Raw genomic sequence first — 18921 nt, 5'->3', positions numbered from 1 at the left:
GGTGGTACCTGTATAGAGATGCCAGGAGTAGGAAATTCCACTAGTATTTCGAGCTGTGTGTGCCCTACCACCCACACTGGAATGTATTGCGAGGAGGAAAAGGAAGGTATGTGCCTGTTTAATTGTTACACTGTATGACACAACAAGTATTGCAAAAATCAATATATTTTATGGGCCACAGGTTAGTACACAGACAATAATGGGAGATAATAAAAGGCCTGTAGACATTTGTCTTTTAGAACAAAACAACATTTAATGCATTACAAGTAGGAATTTCCACACTGAAGCTGTACAAAACATAATGACTGAGAATAATAAGCATGTGTTACCGTCTCTTCTCTTTTCTAGCAAATACAGTTACAATGTACATAGTGATTGGCATCGTTGTTGGAGTGTTTGTCATCAGCATGGTTTTTATGGTAGTTGCATATTTCTACTTCAAATCCAGGTAAGGGATCAGATTGATACAAAAATATTTATTTAAGAACTTTTATTAAAATTTGGAACAAATTAGAATAAGAATAAACACAGTAAGCAGGTATGCTAGAGATACATAACTGTCAGGCCTGTTTCTAGGAGGTCATATAAATTTATAATAAAATATTAAATGATTTATATAAGATTCATGTATGTACAAATATGTATGTTAACATTTCGGGAATTTAACTAAATTCTGGATTAAATTGTGAATGTTTGATGGAATCCTTTATGTATTGTAACTGACCAATGCTTCTAGTACCTGAAACATAAGAAAAGATCTGGCATGTTGGTTTTCAACATGCCCAACGCCTTGTTCCTGTGGGAGGTAATACGCTGCCAGAAGTGTCTGACAGTAGGTTATCCCCCGCTCCCGATTAAAAACACAAGCGTTCGGGCGACAGAAGTGCATGGACAACCTTAGCGTCATACTTTCTGCTTTTAATATTACCATGAGCTATAATGATTTTTGATGCTTTAATACAGAACCTCATCTCCATGGTCCTTCAAGCACTAATTTTCTGCACATGCAGGCAGATAAAAAGATAAAAAGATTTTTTTTGCAAAAGCATAACTGCCACATGCATCTTAGGTTTCCAACTGTATCAGATGATTGTAAATGTTATCACAGTTTTATTTGCATTATAGCTATACTGAAATTTGTTTGTATAAAGTATAGTCATATCTTCTCATGATTTATTTTATTTTTTTAATAGAAAAAGCAAGAGTAGGTTTTTGGATTCATCTAATTTCTCTGAGAATGGAAGAGACGACGTATCAATCAGCTCAATAAACATGGCTTATAATGAGCCAAGAGTACAAATGAATTTTGCATCTAATGAGAACTTGAGGGACAATAGAGTGGATGAAATGCATACCAAGAGTAACGTTAATGTGGAAAATGAGGAATCGGGTGCGCAAGTTAACCGAGGATTTGAAGAAGATGGAATAATTAATGGACATGTGAATGAAACTGATGTAGTGACTTTATTCTAAATTGGTACAGGTCTAAATTAATGTCATTTTTTTACTCGTTTTGATTCTGTGTTCTTAAATATATGCTAACATTGTCCCACCATATTCTTATAATTTGCGAAGTTGACACCTAATGAATGTATATACACATGTTAGGTATATGTATTTGTACTTTCTTCATCTCTAATTTATAATATATATCCTGTTTTGTAATTATAATGTACTGTATGTAAACATGGAGCATTTTTTGAAAAGCAAAAAGCAAAATAAAGCATATCTTTATATATTCGTTTTTTTATGATTGACTAATGTGTACTAATGTATAGCTCAGATTCATTTTTAGTACACCTATGCTTGGATATTAGGGGACTGTGTCAGAATTGCTCACTCTATGTGGGGGATTGAGCCACTAATACCATTTAGTAAGGAATATTGGTTGTGCATTTATCTAAATATAAGCATAGGTTCACCTCGGAGTCAAGGGAAACCTTCGCTTTAAGGCCATTCCATAATGGACAAACCTGTACTGCAATCAGTGTGAATATTTAGAGATTATCAAAAATCTTTCATGCATGGAATTCATGTTTATGACACAATTTAAGGTGTACCTCCAATTATATAGAAAAGGCATTATAGTGCAGCATTTCACAAAATAAACTTTTTTATATATAACTTGTTTAGCAGATTCTACATCTAAATAGCAACACGGACCAGCCACGCTCTGTTTTGTGAGCTGCTCATAACTCTGTAGTAGGAGTTAGGGCGTCCTCCTATGTCTCCTAGGCTTCCACCTCCAGTATGGGAACTAGCAACGTAGGGTCATATTATATTCTACAAAATCCTGCCCCAAAATCGTTTTCTCTATATATTGGGAGGCACGTTTGAAACGCTACACAATAGGAAGTCTACAGAGGTATAACATGAAGCTCTTGGATCCTGATGCATAAATCTTTACCTGGGCCCACCAATTAAACAGTAATGACTTGACATACCATCATATGTGTTGACACTTCTCCATAAGTATTTATTTATATAGTGAGAATAACACCACTAAAGGCACAGATTTCCGATGTAAACTTTCATTGAGCAGATTTTGGGCTCATATCTATATGTGCTGCTATGCTTTTCAAAGCTCTTTAGATGCAATTAATACTTTACTAGCATAACTGGTGTCACAATTGCATTATATTGCAGAGACTGTGAGGGGGGCATGTATGGGCTTGAATAGCAATGCTGCGTCGTTCAGTTCAATAGGAGAGGGGGGGGGGGTATTTTTTTTTTAACATACATCATATTTAAAAGCCCTAAATAAAAAAGCTATATCCTGGACAACACCTTTCTGTGGGTTCATCTTTCTTTTTTAGGTAATTCACTTACTATATATTAGCTAGATTGTGTGTATATGTACAAATATATATATATATATATATATACACACACACAGTACATTCTGAGCTTCTAATATGCAGTATGTATAACAGCACCTATGAATTACAGTACATTTTAAGATGCATTTGAACCCCTCTACATCAAAATACACGAGGATTCTTTACATATGCACCACATATTAATTTAATGGGTTCAGCGCCATTTCACTAGCAAGACACAAGTGTCACTTACTCTCAAATTTGCTGCATTCACATTACAGTTACAATTGTTTGTCCAGATTCTTTTGCAATATTTGGTACAATGCCACAATTCTCTACAGGGTCACTTTGCATAGCATAGTCAATTCTGTTCTGTGGAGGCCACTCTGGATCTTTCTGTATTCTCCTTTGCATCTTTCTGTATTGGCTCTTTGATTTATAATGAAGCATTCTCTTTATCCAGAGCCAGAGATCTCTGTTATCAATAAACCACACCTGGGAAAAGAAGAGACATTAACAAGGAGGTAACATGATGGAGATTTAAACTAAACAATTTCATGGATAAAAATTACATTTTCCATCCACCTAAAAGGGGCTAAATGTTCATTGTACTTGTATCACATTGCCAAATGTATCTGGACAGCTAAAAATCTCAACCGCTGCTTGTTTAACAAATCATCATAAAACCACAGAGAGTTGTTACCCCTTTGCAGGGGCGCTATAAAGTTATGTTTGTATGCCGCAGATTTGTTGCATAAACTTCTGCGACTGTCACATTCAGTTTGTAATGTGGTCTCTAAAAATCCACGCCCATGCTGCAGTAACACCATGCACATGTATGGACCAGATTTTCAGTTACAGAAATGTCTGCACCAAATTTACCATATCAGCAACCACAGTTAGGTTCTTATTATACAGTATTTGCCATCCCCCTACATGACTGTAACGTATGCTAAAGTGTATAACAGGCTAGGTGCACTTTCAGCTATTTTTTTTATACAGTCGTTTTGAATCGTGTACTCGACTATATTTCTCAATAGAATACGGGATCCTGACATATCCTGCTAAACGTATGCCAAAAGGACTTTCTTTTGACAGGTGTTTGGCTATTAAAATCTATGTGCAGATAAGCATATATACTGATTGTGCACCACAGATGTAGTATGAGTTGAGAGTATTAAATAACATATTTTAGAAACATTTACCTCTGCAACATATGACACAATAAAGAGAACAAGGACCATGATCAGGATGTTCACTCTCCAGTAATACGGGGTACACACAAGCTGAATAATTAAAAAAGGAGACATGGTGAGCATTGTTTTCTACATGAACTAATAAATAATTTAACAAAGTTTAAAAAACTAACAAATAAACTGAACTTTTTTCAAAAATAATAATGATATTCTAAAGATCTAATTTGTTTTGTTTTTATTCAATAAGGAGATTGGCTGGATAGGAAATATTTAAACTGAATCTGGGTGCATGGAACATTTATGTCCAAAAATGCAAAACTTTATAATTATTAACCTGTATTGCAGATTCCATCAGGCAGCGCTAATCTGCTTGTCAAAAGGACGGACAGCAAGACGCAAACCAACCAATAGGGTCTGTCAGGGGCCGAAAGTACCTGACGTACGACTCATCAGTCACTGTATCGTGGTTTCCGCTATAAATGGAAGCCACGACGGAGATGTGAATACAGGCTCACCTGTATGAAATTTTATTTATTTAGTTGTTTATATATTTATTCACTTATTTATTTTTATGAAAAATAATGAAGTTGTCACAGCTCTTTTTCTATCAATTAGTTAAATAGTCACATAACCTAATTAAATAAATGTATTTTATAATTAGATAATAGTTTACCTAAAATATTTCTCTTTTAAGGGGTGCTAAATCATTTAACTTTTATTTTTGGAGTATATGTAGTTTACATTTTAAAGTTCACTTTAATTTTACATTTTAAATGGTTAATAAAATAGTAATTTAAGAGTAATTAAAAATTTGAATAGTCAATTTTAAAATAAATTTATTGTTTAAAAGCATTCCAGAACTGAGGGATAATGAGAGTCCGGCTTCCTCTGCCCACAAATTGTAGGTTGACAACTTTTCTTGCATACAATCTCATACAGAAATAGCAGTCAATCAATCTATGTGGGCGGGTGTCTCCACCTCTATCCTATGCTGCCATCAGAAAGACTAGCGTAGAAGACCCGACAGATCTGCTGTAATCTCAATGTAGTCAATGTATTACTAAGTAATATTTGGATTCCTATGATCTATTAAAATGGGATACTTTCAAAAATGAAATAAAATTGAGCTTTGCTCATTTATATGAATATTGGTATAAAATAATAATTTTGAAATTAATATCTTGCTAATGCTAAATGATGAATATAGGTTTTATAATACCTTACCTCCATAATAGTGTATAAAGAGTCAATATCAGCAAACATGAAAAACAAATAAACCGCCACTTGAATTATGATCAGAATTGACAGCAGATCTGAAAAATAAAAAACACAATGAATCCGTACTATAAACATGTGTTTACAAAAATGTGAAAGGTATCTTTTACAAGCCTGATAAAAGCTTCATGAGTGAGCCTGTGGTGTACAGGGAAAATGGGGGGCCCATAGCAAAGATCAAACTGGACCGCTTATTATGGTGCACGGTTTGATACCCAGTATAGAAGGGCCTTGGGTTTGTTTCTCCCTCCACATACTTTCCATGACTCTTGGGCCAAATCCCTTCTACTATTTTGCTAACAATGCATTTCCTCTGTAGAGGGAAGTCTTGCACAGTTACTCACCAGCCAACAGTTAAAGGTATCGGAGAAGTCAGGACTAAGCTCCCTCTCTCCAATGGCCCTATAGCAGCTGCATGGGCTTTCCCTATGGTACATACACACTTAGGGTGAGGTCATGTCACTAATATAGTAGTGATATTACTTATATATACGGCGCACGCCGGGTGGGGGAATACACAGCCGTGTTCTCGAGAGATCACGCTGTGACGTCACTCACTTCCTGCCCCAGGTCCTGCATCGTGTCGGCACCAGAGGCTACAGTTGATTCTGCAGTAGCATCAGAGTTTGCAGGTAAGTAGCTACATCAACTAACCTGCAAACGCCGATGCTGCTGCAGAATCAACTGTAGCCTCTGGTGCCGATGTGGCCGACACGATGCAGGACCTGGGGCAGGAAGTGAGTGACGTCACAGCGTGATCTCTCGAGAACACGCTGTGTGTCTGTGCACTGCCAGAAGCTGGGCGTTCTGAAGAGAAGTGGATGATACTTCTCGTCAGAACGCCCAGCTAGTAAAAGTAGTAAAAACGCCCCGATGTACGCACATAATACACGCCCACTTGGACTTTTACTTTAAACACGCCCACTTGGACTTTTGCAAGCCTCATTTGCATAAATACAAAAATGGTCATAACTTGGCCAAAAATGCTCGTTTTTTAAAAATAAAAACGTTACTGTAATCTACATTGCAGCGCCGATCTGCTGCAATAGCAGATAGGGGTTGCAAAATCTGGTGACAGAGCCTCTTTAATTGTGTTCCTTATGTGAAGTTATGAATGAGTTAGGCCTCATTCACACGGCAGTGTTTCCCGGCCGGGTGCCGGCCGTTCATAAATCGGCCGGCACCCGGCTGCATTAGGAATAATAGACCCCTAATGGGGCTATTCACACGACCGATTTTTTGACGGCCGGGATAACCGGCCGTCAAAAAATGGGACATGCTCTATTTTCGGCCGGGTACCCGGCCGCCCGGCTCCCATAGAAGTCTATGGGGCCGGGTAATACACGGCCATCACCGGGATGTGTCCCGAGTGATGGCCGGGTTTTCCGGCGCTTGCGCTCTATCTCCTCCTCCTCACAGCGCAGAGTGCATGTGAGGAGGAGGAGTTGATGCCATTCGGACGAATGGCTGTACACTGTGTGGCAGGGCTGGGGTGTACAGCAGGTGGAAGTGAGCGCTGCGCTGGCTCCCTTCCCCTGCTTGTTTTAAAAGCGCCCTGGCCCGGCGACACCTTCGATGGCGCCGCTAGCAGCTGTTGCTGCTGCGGCTGCTACTACTGTAGCGACGCCACTATAGCAGAGCGGGGAGGTATCTCCCCACTCTGCTATGTGCTAGCCGCACTTTAGCTCCTTGAAGGAGCGGAATCCCCGTGTTTTCGGGGATTCCGCTCCTGGACAGAGCGCTTGATGTCTCTGTCCATATCTGGGCAGTGACATCAGGGGAAACTCCTGAAGCGGAATCCCCGAACACATGGGGATTCCCCTTCAGGAGTTGCCGCTGATGTCACTGTCCAGATCTGTCCGGCCCGGAACGGATGCAAAACTTTATGCAAACCGGCCGGGCAAAATTGCCGATTTTACCGGCCGACACTTGGGCTCGGGCGGGACCCGGTCGTGTGAATCCCGCCTTATGAATACCTGCCAATATAGTTATTTTTATTTTTTGTTCCGTTCTTGAGATATTGTTTCTGTTGTATGCCAGGTCCCTTTGTGAGTTTACAATCTGTTTCCTATGGATACGACCACTGCCGAGATTCTGATGCGGTGTCCGCGCTTGCGCAGATGCTACTGAACTGTTTGAGGAGTATGGCCGGGTTCTCGGGAGTGAGCATTTGAAGAGCATGCGCAGTAGCTCCTGGCCCGGCCACCTCTCTGCTGCGCTATAGAAGTGAATAGGACAGCTCTCACACATGCGCAGTAGTCAGAGAGCCGTCCTATTCAGAAGTTCATCTAATGTCTGCACATCCCACCTAAGACGTAGCAGAGTCCTCAGGGCTGTTACAATGCTCTGAAGCACTGTTTTCTCTGTATGCAAATATAGAGATAACAGTGTGAACTTTGCAAAGTAAGTAAGCTCATGGTGACGGCCCTGATAACGGGCTCCGCTACAGTCATCTCACGGACAGCTGCTGACCGGAAAGTCCACTCCACCAATGTTTATTACTGACATTATTACACTAAAACAGGAGATGCTAAGGAGAAGGGAATGGGAAACCTTCTTTCCCATTCCTGTTAGAACACAGTGGCACAGAATTGTACCCCCTGATGCTGCATGTAGAAATAGTCATGGCAGCAGTGTCGGAAGCGCGCACACACCTACAAGCAGTGCAGTGATAATATCACAGCGCCACTTGCTGGATTTGTACAGAAAAGGGGCTTAGTACCGCCCACTAAATCAGAAAAGCAAGGGAATGAGGAGCAGGACCATGCCATGAAAAAGTGGAAAAGGAGAGGCAAGAAAACATTACGAAGGGGTCTAACATGTTTATTTTTAATAGAAAATTTGTGTTGGGAAGCTACTTTTTAAAAGTGAAGATTGGAATAACCCTTTAATACAATGTTTGTGCATTTATGTAGCATTCCATTCAGCGGTATGTACTTTGTATACTGCCAAAGGGGAAACATTAAACTGGCATCCCACATGTCAAACACATGTAATCCATGTGGTTATGATACATGCAATGCACTAACTGGTGCCGCTATATAGAAAGCGACTGCAGTATTAATAACAGTTCTCACAGACCAGAGCAAAGTCAGTGTAACTATTGGTGATCAGTACGGCATATGGCTGATCTGCCACTAAATGAACAGACAGTCCTGGCTGTGAGATTAATGGTAAAACTAAACTAGCTAAATGACGGTGGTGATCCCTAAACTACCTATAGCGTCCCGATGCGCGTTTTGCTGAGTGCATCTCTGCTTCTTCTTGGGACAGAGACGCCATGTACACGGCGTCTTTTATAGGTTTTGCTTGATAGACATGTCTATTGTCCTATCAGCTAGACTTCTGCTGACAGCGCTATATACAGAGTGGGGAGTGTAGCCTGAGGGTATGTGCACACACACTAATTACGTCCGTAATTGATGGACGTATTTCGGCCGCAAGTAGTGGACCGAACACAGTGCAGGGAGCCGGGCTCCTAGCATCATACTTATGTACGATGCTAGGAGTCCCTGCCTCTCCGTGGAACTACTGTCCCGTACTGAAAACATGATTACAGTACGGGACAGGTGTCCTGCAGAGAGGCAGGGACTCCTAGCATCGTATATAACTATGATGCTAGCAGCCCGGCTCCCTGCACTGTGTTCGGTCCGGTACTTGCGGCCGAAATACGTCCGTCAATTACGGACGTAATTAGTGTGTGTGCACATACCCTTACTATACCGATGGTGCTGATCATGCAAGCTGCATGACCGAAAAATCAACATTTTAATGCTGCCAGTCCTCTATTTTTAAATGATGGCTTTAGCGTCCAATCAGGAGATTGTAAGGGTATGTGCACACACACTAATTACGTCCGTAATTGACGGACGTATTTCGGCCGCAAGTCCCGGACCGAACACAGTGCAGGGAGCCGGGCTCCTAGCATCATAGTTATATACGATGCTAGGAGTCCCTGCCTCTCTGCAGGACAACTGTCCCGTACTGTAATCATGTTTTCAGTACGGGACAGTAGTTCCACTGAGAGGCAGGGACTCCTAGCATCGTATATAACTATGATGCTAGGAGCCCGGCTCCCTGCACTGTGTTCGGTCCGGGACTTGCGGCCGAAATACGTCCGTCAATTACGGACGTAATTAGTGTGTGTGCACATACCCTAAGAGCCGTCACTCGAGTAAAGGGCAGGGGCTGGCAGCATTCAGTGTGGAGAACCTGGAGCACATGAACATGAAGGGCTTGCTCTGTGGCGCTTGTGATCGCGGCGCTAAAAAGCATTAAAATGTCAATTTTGCGTTCAACTTGCATGACCGACACCACCGGTATAGCTACGCTGCATTCCCTGTCCTGCATAAAGCGATGTCAGTAGTTTTGAGGTCTCAATACTGCAGACAGATTCCCTTTAAGTGGAAAAAAACCTAGAAGTATTTGGTATTTCATATCTAAATTAAAGATATATGTATATATATATATATATATATATATATATATATATATACAGTATATATTTCTACTTACAGTTAGTATATAAAGGCTGCCTGAATGGCCTCCCTTTGGCAAACACAATTTCAACAATAATTAGATGGAAACCGGTTGTAGAAAACATTGTTGTTGTTAAAAAGTTCTCCGCATGTCTATGTTCTCTCACTGTAATATTTTCCGTGCTTTGGTTTAATGGAAGGCACGCACTATGGAAGAAGGAAACAAGAATTATAGTACTCTTTTGTTGTAAGTTATGAGTTCTAAGTATCAGTATAGACCAGTCATTTAAACCCAGTATAGAAATAAAACTCAGCTTGGGTTTTGACAAATATACTATCACAGTGTAACTTGAACTTCTGCGTTATGTCCAATCAAAGAGAAAAAACAGTGCTGTTAAAGAACATATTTTCTAGCCATATAGTATAAAAGAAACCACCGAAAATTATTTCTTAAAATACATTGAACAGGAAATACATGTATTGAGGCATATCTCTCTTTTGTTTGACCAATCATATCTTCTGGTTGTGGAACAATTTAACTGGATGAATGAACCAGAAGATTAATTAGGCAGTGTCGTTATGATAGTTGTGCCCCTGCACATGGGTTGAGCATCCAAAACAGACATGTCAGTACAGTAGCCACACTATACACTACAGTACATGTGTTGTATATGTCCAATATAAGTTCTACTCTCTTCATGCTAGCCAAATAGCAACTTCCTTACTTTACCTGTTCAAAGAATAGCCCTTAAAGAATATAGAAACCTTTGAAGACTAAACCTTTTTTTTACTAAAGCAATGTATTAGTGTAACTTTTTAATTGTTTTAAAAAAAAAACATGGATGTGACCGATAACAGCTAGATCCTGCATGACAAAGACACGGAGGACCTGCTATCAACGATGCCGTCAGTCCTGCTAACCTGATTCAGGTTTCAGCGCAAGATACAGCATCTATGTATTTAAACATTTTCCATTACCTTTAAATGGTAACTAAACGTTTGACAAACCTCTGACACGTCATAGTCACATGTCAGAAGTTTTGGTAGGTGGGGGTCTGAGCACTGAGACCCCCACCAATCGCTAAAATGAAGTGACAGAAGCGCTTGTGTGAGCTCTCAGCCGGTTAGTTTCTGTTCGGCTTTACCCGGAAAGCCGATAGACTTTCTATTGAGCCCGTACTCCGATACATTGATTTCCGGAAAAAGCCGAACAGACATGAAGCGGCTGAGCGATCACACAAGCAGTTCTGCCGCTTCGTCTTAGCGATTGGTGGGGGTCTCAGTGCTCGGACCCCCACTGAGCAAAACTTCTGACGTCACTATGACATGTCAGAAGTTTGTCAAACGTTTAGTTACCCTTTAACATAGTTAACTAAGCCTATTTTATTTACACAGTTGTAAAAGCCTCCAATTTATTTGTTCAGTAGTTATGGTACGTGCAGTATCCCCCCTATCCAAGGGTTTAAAGAGCTCTTAAGCAAAAGATCTTCAATACCATTTGTAGGACTTGGTGTAAAAATTCTAACAGCGGAACAATGCTTTTACCAAATGTCCTTAGAAACTCGATAGCAGGCATATAGCTGCATAGCGGAAGCTTTTATAACCTGTGATCCTACATATAATCTAGCTTGCAACCATTTTATCTTTGATCCATAACATATAAATTAAAAAATTAAGCAACGCCACAAATAGTCTGCATTAAAATGATCCTATCATTTGGTTTATACAAGCCAAATGCAGACCTGTGTGCACCAGGGTGATGCAGCTGCATCTCCATGTTTAGAGTATGCAAAAACACTCTATGTAGCGGATCCACTCACTGTCGCTACTGGTACAGATGTGTCCACCTTTACCATTGCTTGAATGTGGTTAAGGACTCCAATTTCTCATAAAACCATTTCAACACAATATTGCGTCATGCTAGCAAAGCATTGAAAGGTTGCAATGCACTTTATAACCACTAGGTTGCCATGACAAAAAGCACTTTTTTAATCTCTTTTTATTTTTGGTTATCTCGCGCCACACATCTCAGAATACGTTGAGATAAGACGAAAGGTAAGGAAGGATACATCCTTAGTTCTTAACATTGGCCAATTATCAGGCAAACGAGCATTCAGAAAACGCTCGTTCCTGATAATTTCCCTGTGTAAACAGGGCAACAATCAGCTGATGAATGAGCAAATGCGCGTTCATCGGCTGATTGTATCATTTACGCAGCCTAAAATATTATTATTATCGGCAGCACATCTCCCCGTGTAAAAAGGGAGATACGACATGATAGCAATGTATGGGGACGAGCGATCAGAGTAACGAGCACCGATCAACAAGACAGCTATGCGGACAAGCGATCGGAGTAACGAGCTCTGATATCCATAGCTGTCTCCTTAATCTGGGCTCGTAGGGCCGTGTAATAGGACCTTTATTGACATTATGTTTTATATCCCTAAGGAGACTTCTGAGCTGCATTTTATCACAAAAATCACACCTTGCAGTGCCCTGTCCGTGTGGCAAAGGCAGGAGGGGCACAGGTATACAGGTTAAAGCATTGAGAGAGGGACGTGGAAAGTGCATGTTTTATAGGGAACACCCACTCAGCTCTGAACTTACAGATCCACAAGCAGGTGTGTCAGAGGAAATAGTTCTTGAAAATAAATGAACAATGCAGAAATCAGTGTGATCCAGTCCAGGTAGATTGATATGTAGTTTTTTATGACTAAGGTGGCCATGTCCTTTAAGTGTTTTTCTCTCAAATTAACTATAAAATTTGTAAATGTAACATGATGTAATGTTATTATGGTATTGTAATTATCAATTCTTATATATTTAATACAACTAAATAACAAAGTAAAACTGTATACACTGATCATCAAACATTGCTGAACTGGTGACCTCCATGGTGGCTCGAGTGAACACATTTACCTGAAGACATCAGTTTCATTGTACCATGGCTGCTGTTGAAGCAGAAAGAAAATTGTACTTTGGATAATCACAGTAAAAGTAAGGTGCATGAAAATGGAGAGTAATAAAGCAGGAGAGAGCAGATGTCCTGAAGGTCTGTAAGTAGCCAGCTTTGAGGCTGGACAGTTTAAACTCACTAGAAAAAGAAAGAAACAAATATTTTTGTAAACTAAAAACACTAACAAAAAGTAAACTTCTAGTGTGTCCAGAATGGCAGCCACATGTTTGGAAACAATTATATTAAAGGTACAAATATACCTACTAGTCAGGGCAATTGTGATGTTGATAGCCAAGTCTTGCATGAGGTACTGGTAGTTCCCAAGAAATGTTTGTTTCTGAGGAAACACATACATTCATGATATTTCTTAAAGTGCTAGAGTTATTCATTACCCCAGAATCCCAACAGGTTTGGTTGTTTCCTAGTAATAGGCACCACCACTAGTGCATGGCAGAATGGGATCCCTACACTCCTGGAAAGACGCACCAATGTGATGCATATCAACCCCTTCCCGCCACAGCTATTTTTCAGATTTTCATTCGACCTTCCAAAAGCCATAACTTGTAAGTTATTATTTTTTGTCACGATAGACCTATGAGGGCTTGATTTCTGCGGGTTGAGTTGTCGTTTTTCATGGCACCATTTATTGTACCATAATGTACTAGGAAATGGCATAAAGATTATTTGTGCGGTAGAAATTGAAAAAAACAGCAATTCCTCAATTTTTTTTTTTGCACTTAGCTTTTACGCCATTCGTCGTGCAATTAAAATGACATGTTATGTTTAGTCTGTGGGTCAATATGATTATGGCGATTCCAAAATGTAGAGAATTTTTTTTATATCTTACTACTTTTACAAGGAAAAAACTAACTGCAAAAAATATAATGCATTTTGTGTCGCCAAATTGTGAGAGCCATAACTTTTTATTTTTCCATTGATTAAGCGGCATGAGGGCATATTTATTGCGAGACAAGCTGTAGTTTTTAATGGTATCATTTTGGGGTACATGCGAGGTATTGATCACCTTTTATTTCATTTTTTGTGGTAGATCAGATGACCAAAAACCAGCGATGTTACTTTCATTTTTTCAGCATTCACCGTGCAGTTTAAATAACGTAATAGTTCAGACTTTTACGGACGCAGCAATACCAATTATATTTATTTATTATTTTTTTTTACAGTGCTTTAGGGGGAAAATGGGAAAGGAGTTTTTTTTTTAAACTTTTCATATTTTATTTTTCATGGGGGGGCTGATAGGCTGTTAGAGGAAGTTGCCCCCTCTTTCTAACTATTTAAATGATGCGCCGCTATTGAGCGCGATCCCGCTTGTTAAGGTGAAGTGTGAGCTGTAACATTCAATCGACACCCGGGTTGTATGGAGCGGCTATGACGTAATTGTATGTCATATTTCTGGATATGCGGCACTAGCACTTCTCCTGTCTGCATTTCGTAGGGGAATATAGCCATTAATGCATTTATTAATTATGCAGTTATTTATGTCTATTTTTTTTTTTTTTTACTGCAGGGTTTTGGTGATGCAGGTATGGGGTAGCTAGGGTAAACATTATATCTTATAGGTTGTATTTACATATTTCATTTTGAAGCCATTTTGCATGCAGTCTTTATTAGGCAAAGCTTGAATTGGATAAAAAAAAAAAGAGGGAAATGTTAACGTATTAATTAAACTATAATGATATTAAAGGGAACCTGTCACCAGTATTTCACCTATTAAACCAGCAATACCTGGTGGTAGTGGGTGAAAAATCAGTTTTATGTAACCTATAATTATTTTCTATGTAGGCTCTGTACCTTTTAGTATTCAGTTCTTTAGTGTTCCTGCACTGTATGCTAATGAGCATAAAAGAGTCAAATCTTAATTCGAAAAGAGTCATATCTTACTTTTGATTGACAGTTCCTCCCCTCCCCACAGCATACACGAAATCCCGCACTTGCGCTTCAATGTCCTGTTCTGGTGCGTGCGCACAGTGGGACACCATAGCAGCGCATGCGCACTCGCTAAACTTGAGGCCCAGTCGAAACAGAGTAGGGTATCGGACCATACAAGACGGGCGCATGCACGCTATCTCAGATAAGATTTTGGCATTTGGGGCGGGCCAGTTTTCGGCCGTGGGCGGGCATAAGAATAGGAATGAACGAGACTGCTGGATTATTACCATAAAAGGCGCAAAATGTTTGCAGACCGTTATTTGCGGTTGAAGGAGGAGTTTAGGAGCGAGAATAACGGCAATGAACTTTTGACAGCAGCGGCCAGCGAGGGGTGGGTAGAGTTCAATAGGTGAAATTCTGGTGACCGGTTCCCCTTAGGGAACCTGTCCCATTGAGCATGGTGTCCGATCTGATGGCAGCATGTTATAGAGGAGGAGGACCTAAGTAGATTGATATATAAGTCTGTGCAAAAATTTTCCAAAAAGACAAAAACTGCACCAAAATGGCAACAAAATCATTCACCAGAGATGTTTCTATTAACACTTTTACCACCCTATATCACAAGATTTGATACCATTAAGCCTTTTACCACTTTAGACCACCAGATAAGTTATGATTAACCCAATTTACTACTTTAGATCATGAGGGCGTTACCATTAACACCTTTAATACCATACACAACCAGAAATATTACTAGTAACCCCTTTTATACCCTAAAATACCTATAAAACATCCACATTATGTGACCTTGTAGAAACATTTTAGGAATATGGGGGTCTGTTACAATATAATAAGGGTAAAGCAACTACAAAATAATCGCCCTTTAAAATCAGGATTGTAAAAATTTTTTCAAGATTATATAGATGAATAAATAAAGCTGCTGTCTTTAGTTATGGAGACAAATAACAACATAACTTTACATTGCATCCATGTTGAACAAAGGTAAAGAAGTAGAAGTCATACCCAAAAAAGAAATATTATGCAAACTATTCCAATCAACTGAAACATGGTCAAGAATTTGAAGATGGAGAAGGATGATGCAAGAGTATTCCGACCTTCCCTGCATAAGAACACAACATTTGTGTTATTTGTAATAGGAAAGCATTCTAATGAGTTTCTATATTTAAAACTATAATGTATATTTTGTAGTCAGCAAATGTCATAGAAAAAATAGCAATTTACCAAAAAGTATATTGGAGAAAAGTTTGTACAATGCTGAGTACGCATTACTCTGAAGCTAATCTGCAATAACTAACACAACCCATGGACCGAACATAGATCCAGTCCCAAGAAATATATATATAATAAATAAATATGCAACGTTAAAACCAACTTTAAAAAAGGTAAAGTAGATTTAAAAACAATCTTGTACAAACTTCTAGGTAGCATCTATTGTATGTTTTGCAGGTACTTCCTGTGATAATTCCTATTTCTAATGTTTTTTTTCTAAATCTCCACTCTTGCCCATGATAACTGTGATCCAGAAAATTTCCTTTTCACTTGGGAAAGTTAGTGTAGAAGCTGTTTAGAAGAATTTAAAAAAAAAAAAACACAATAATAAATATAATATTCCTTTAAGGCTGAGTTATTTTGCCACGTTTTTTGCCACAAAAACCATGGCAAAAAACTGCCGAAATTGCCTCCTATTGATTTCAATGGGAGGTGGAGGCGTTTTTTTCCCGCGAACAAAAGAAAACCCTGGCGGGAAAAAGAAGCGACATGCCCTATCTTGAGGCGATTTCCACCTCAAAAACCCCATTGAAATAAATGAGAGATGGAAATAAACGCGTCATTTGATGCATTTTTATAGGCAAGAAACACTCGCGGTTATTCCCTCTGACTGTTGAAGAAATAGCTAAAAAAAAAGCCTCAAAATAACGCGGCAAATAACCGCAGCAAAAATCGTGTGTGGTGCAAAACCACTTTAAAAAAAAACGGAGCTGATTTTTTCAGCCAGAATTTTCTGCCTGCAAAAAACTCTGTGTGAACATACCCAAAGATGTACCTCACAGACAAACACAAAACGTACTTGATGAGCACTGGAACACATTCAATATTTGTAATTTTGGAAGTAAATGGAGATGCCACAGATGCTTCTAATTCAGATAGTGAAATTCCAACATGAGACATTTTAAGTGCCTGTGAGTGATGAATAAAGAAATTATTAATTTGCATAAATAACAACAATCCCTGTTACATTTGTTATATTCTGTACTTTAACTAGGAACATCCCTAACTTTCCATTATTGTAAGGAAAATACAAAGTTTCCAGAGTCAAAAACACTTACACATTTGTAATTAGATACAGTGACAGTACCAATAATGGATAAAAATGTTTGCACATACCCAGTCGATATCAACCCATAAACACAGAGATTAAAGAGGCTCTGTCACCAGATTTTGCAACCCCTATCTGCTATTGCAGCAGATAGGAGCTGCAATGTAGATTACAGTAACGTTTTTATTTTTAAAAAACGAGTATTTTTGGCCAAGTTATGACCATTTTTGTAATTATGCAAATGAGGCTTGCAAAAGTCCAAGTGGGTGTGTTTAAAAGTAAAAGTCCAAGTGGGCGTGTATTATGTGCGTACATCGGGGCGTTTTTAATACTTTTACTAGCTGGGCGCTGTGAAGAGAAGTAACATCCTCTTCTCTTCAGAACGCCCAGCTTGTGACAGTGCAGATCTGTGACGTCACTCACAGGTCCTGCATCGTGACGGCCACATCGGCAGCAGAGGCTACAGTTGATTCTGCAGCAGCATCAACGTTTGCAGGTAAGATCGACTTACCTGCAAACGCTGATGCTGCTGCAGAATCAACTGTAGCCTCTGGTGCCGATGTGGCCGTCACGATGCAGGACCTGTGAGTGACGTCACAGATCTGCACTGTCACAAGCTGGGCGTTCTGAAGAGAAGAGGATGTTACTTCTCATCAGAGCGCCCAGCTAGTGAAAGTATTAAAAACGCCCCGATGTACGCACATAATACACACCCACTTGGACTTTTACTTTTAAACACACCCACTTGGACTTTTGCAAGCCTCATTTGCATAACTACAAAAATGGTCATAACTTGGCCAAAAATGCTCGTTTTTTTAAAATAAAAACGTTACTGTAATCTACATTGCAGCGCCTATCTGCTGCAATAGCAGATAGGGGTTGCAAAATCTGGTGACAGAGCCTCTTTAATGGCCAATTTGGTTTAAAATGGACAAAATGGCCACAGTAATCTCTGTGTGCTTGAGTAGACTTACAAGTCACTGGGATTCGTCTATTAAAACCCTACAAGTTTAATACTAAGCACTTTGCCTGTCTATATAAAGCTAGACGTAGCTGCTGTGGTTTATTGTAATTATTTTCCCTAAAATAATTCTTCTCTTTCATCCCTTAAAGGAACAGTGTCACCACAATTTTTTTTTTAATATGTTAAAGATGTTAGTGCTTTATTAAAAACGTTTGGATTAATTTGTGTGTTTGTGTGTTACTTTTTCTTATTTTTACACTTTTTCTTCCCTATGGGGGCTGCCATTTTTTTTTCCATTTCTGTATGTGTCGATTAACGACACATACAGACATGGAATACGGCAGCTCCAGTCCCATAGCGACTGCGAACGGGGCCCGTTCCATCCACTAACATGTACACCGCTGTGTGGGAACGGCGCATGCGCCGCTCCCACACAGTTCAATTTGAAATGCGCGCTGTCCGGCGCCATTTTCCTGTGGACCGGAAGTCGCGGCCGGACAGTAAGATTACTATTTCCGGTCGCGGCTTCCGGACTTGTGCACATGGAACAGCGGCAGCAGACGGAGCGGATGGACCGGAGGGAGCGGCGGCGACTGGAGCAGGTAAGGGATTTCTATGTATGTTTGTGTTTCAGTGTGTTTTACTAGTGTATGTAAACCTTCTACACTGTGTGTTAGCTCAAAAAATGGCGACACACAGTGTAGGAGGTTAGACCGTTCAAACCCCTCGTTTCTCCCGGCACTAGCCAGGATAAAGGAGGGGGGGATGCTGAGAGCTCACTAGAGCGAGGGCTTTTTACCCAATTTTGCAGCATAAAGCAATGTGGTTGCTTTACCACATGCAATGCTGCAATTTTGGGAATGGCTCCATCTAGTGACCAGCAATGGGAAATATTATAAATTAGAATCCAATTGAATCCAATTTATAATATTTCCTGACTCGTGAAAAAAAAAAAAAATTAGAACAATGTTTAATCACCTATACACTAATTGTTTAACAAAAAACAAA

At 39.7% G+C, this 18921-nt stretch overlaps 1 protein-coding gene across 2 annotated transcripts in view; it reads right to left on the bottom strand.

Moving 5' to 3' along the window:
- Window positions 1–227: 227 nt before the first annotated feature.
- LOC142759520 (putative cation-transporting ATPase 13A4) overlaps window positions 228–18921 on the bottom strand; it is a 122425-nt gene continuing 103731 nt past the window's right edge. The window contains exons 23-30 of one of the 2 annotated variants that reach the window (XM_075861767.1): window positions 16701–16810; window positions 15635–15731; window positions 12989–13061; window positions 12688–12862; window positions 9806–9975; window positions 5240–5328; window positions 4025–4105; window positions 228–3314 (exon numbers count right to left, since the gene is read on the bottom strand). In XM_075861767.1, coding sequence (XP_075717882.1) covers window positions 3090–3314; window positions 4025–4105; window positions 5240–5328; window positions 9806–9975; window positions 12688–12862; window positions 12989–13061; window positions 15635–15731; window positions 16701–16810 — 1020 coding nt within the window. In that variant the 3' untranslated portion in view covers window positions 228–3089. Of the gene's footprint in view, window positions 3315–4024; window positions 4106–5239; window positions 5329–9805; window positions 9976–12687; window positions 12863–12984; window positions 13062–15634; window positions 15732–16700; window positions 16811–18921 lie in introns of those variants that run through there. The other variant, XM_075861768.1, reaches the window with a different exon arrangement.

The sequence above is a fragment of the Rhinoderma darwinii genome, chromosome 4 (genome assembly GCF_050947455.1).
Source record: "Rhinoderma darwinii isolate aRhiDar2 chromosome 4, aRhiDar2.hap1, whole genome shotgun sequence".
NCBI classification, from domain to species: domain Eukaryota; kingdom Metazoa; phylum Chordata; class Amphibia; order Anura; family Rhinodermatidae; genus Rhinoderma; species Rhinoderma darwinii.
Note: the sequence above shows the minus strand (reverse complement) of the source record. Positions and strands in the feature narration are given on the sequence as shown.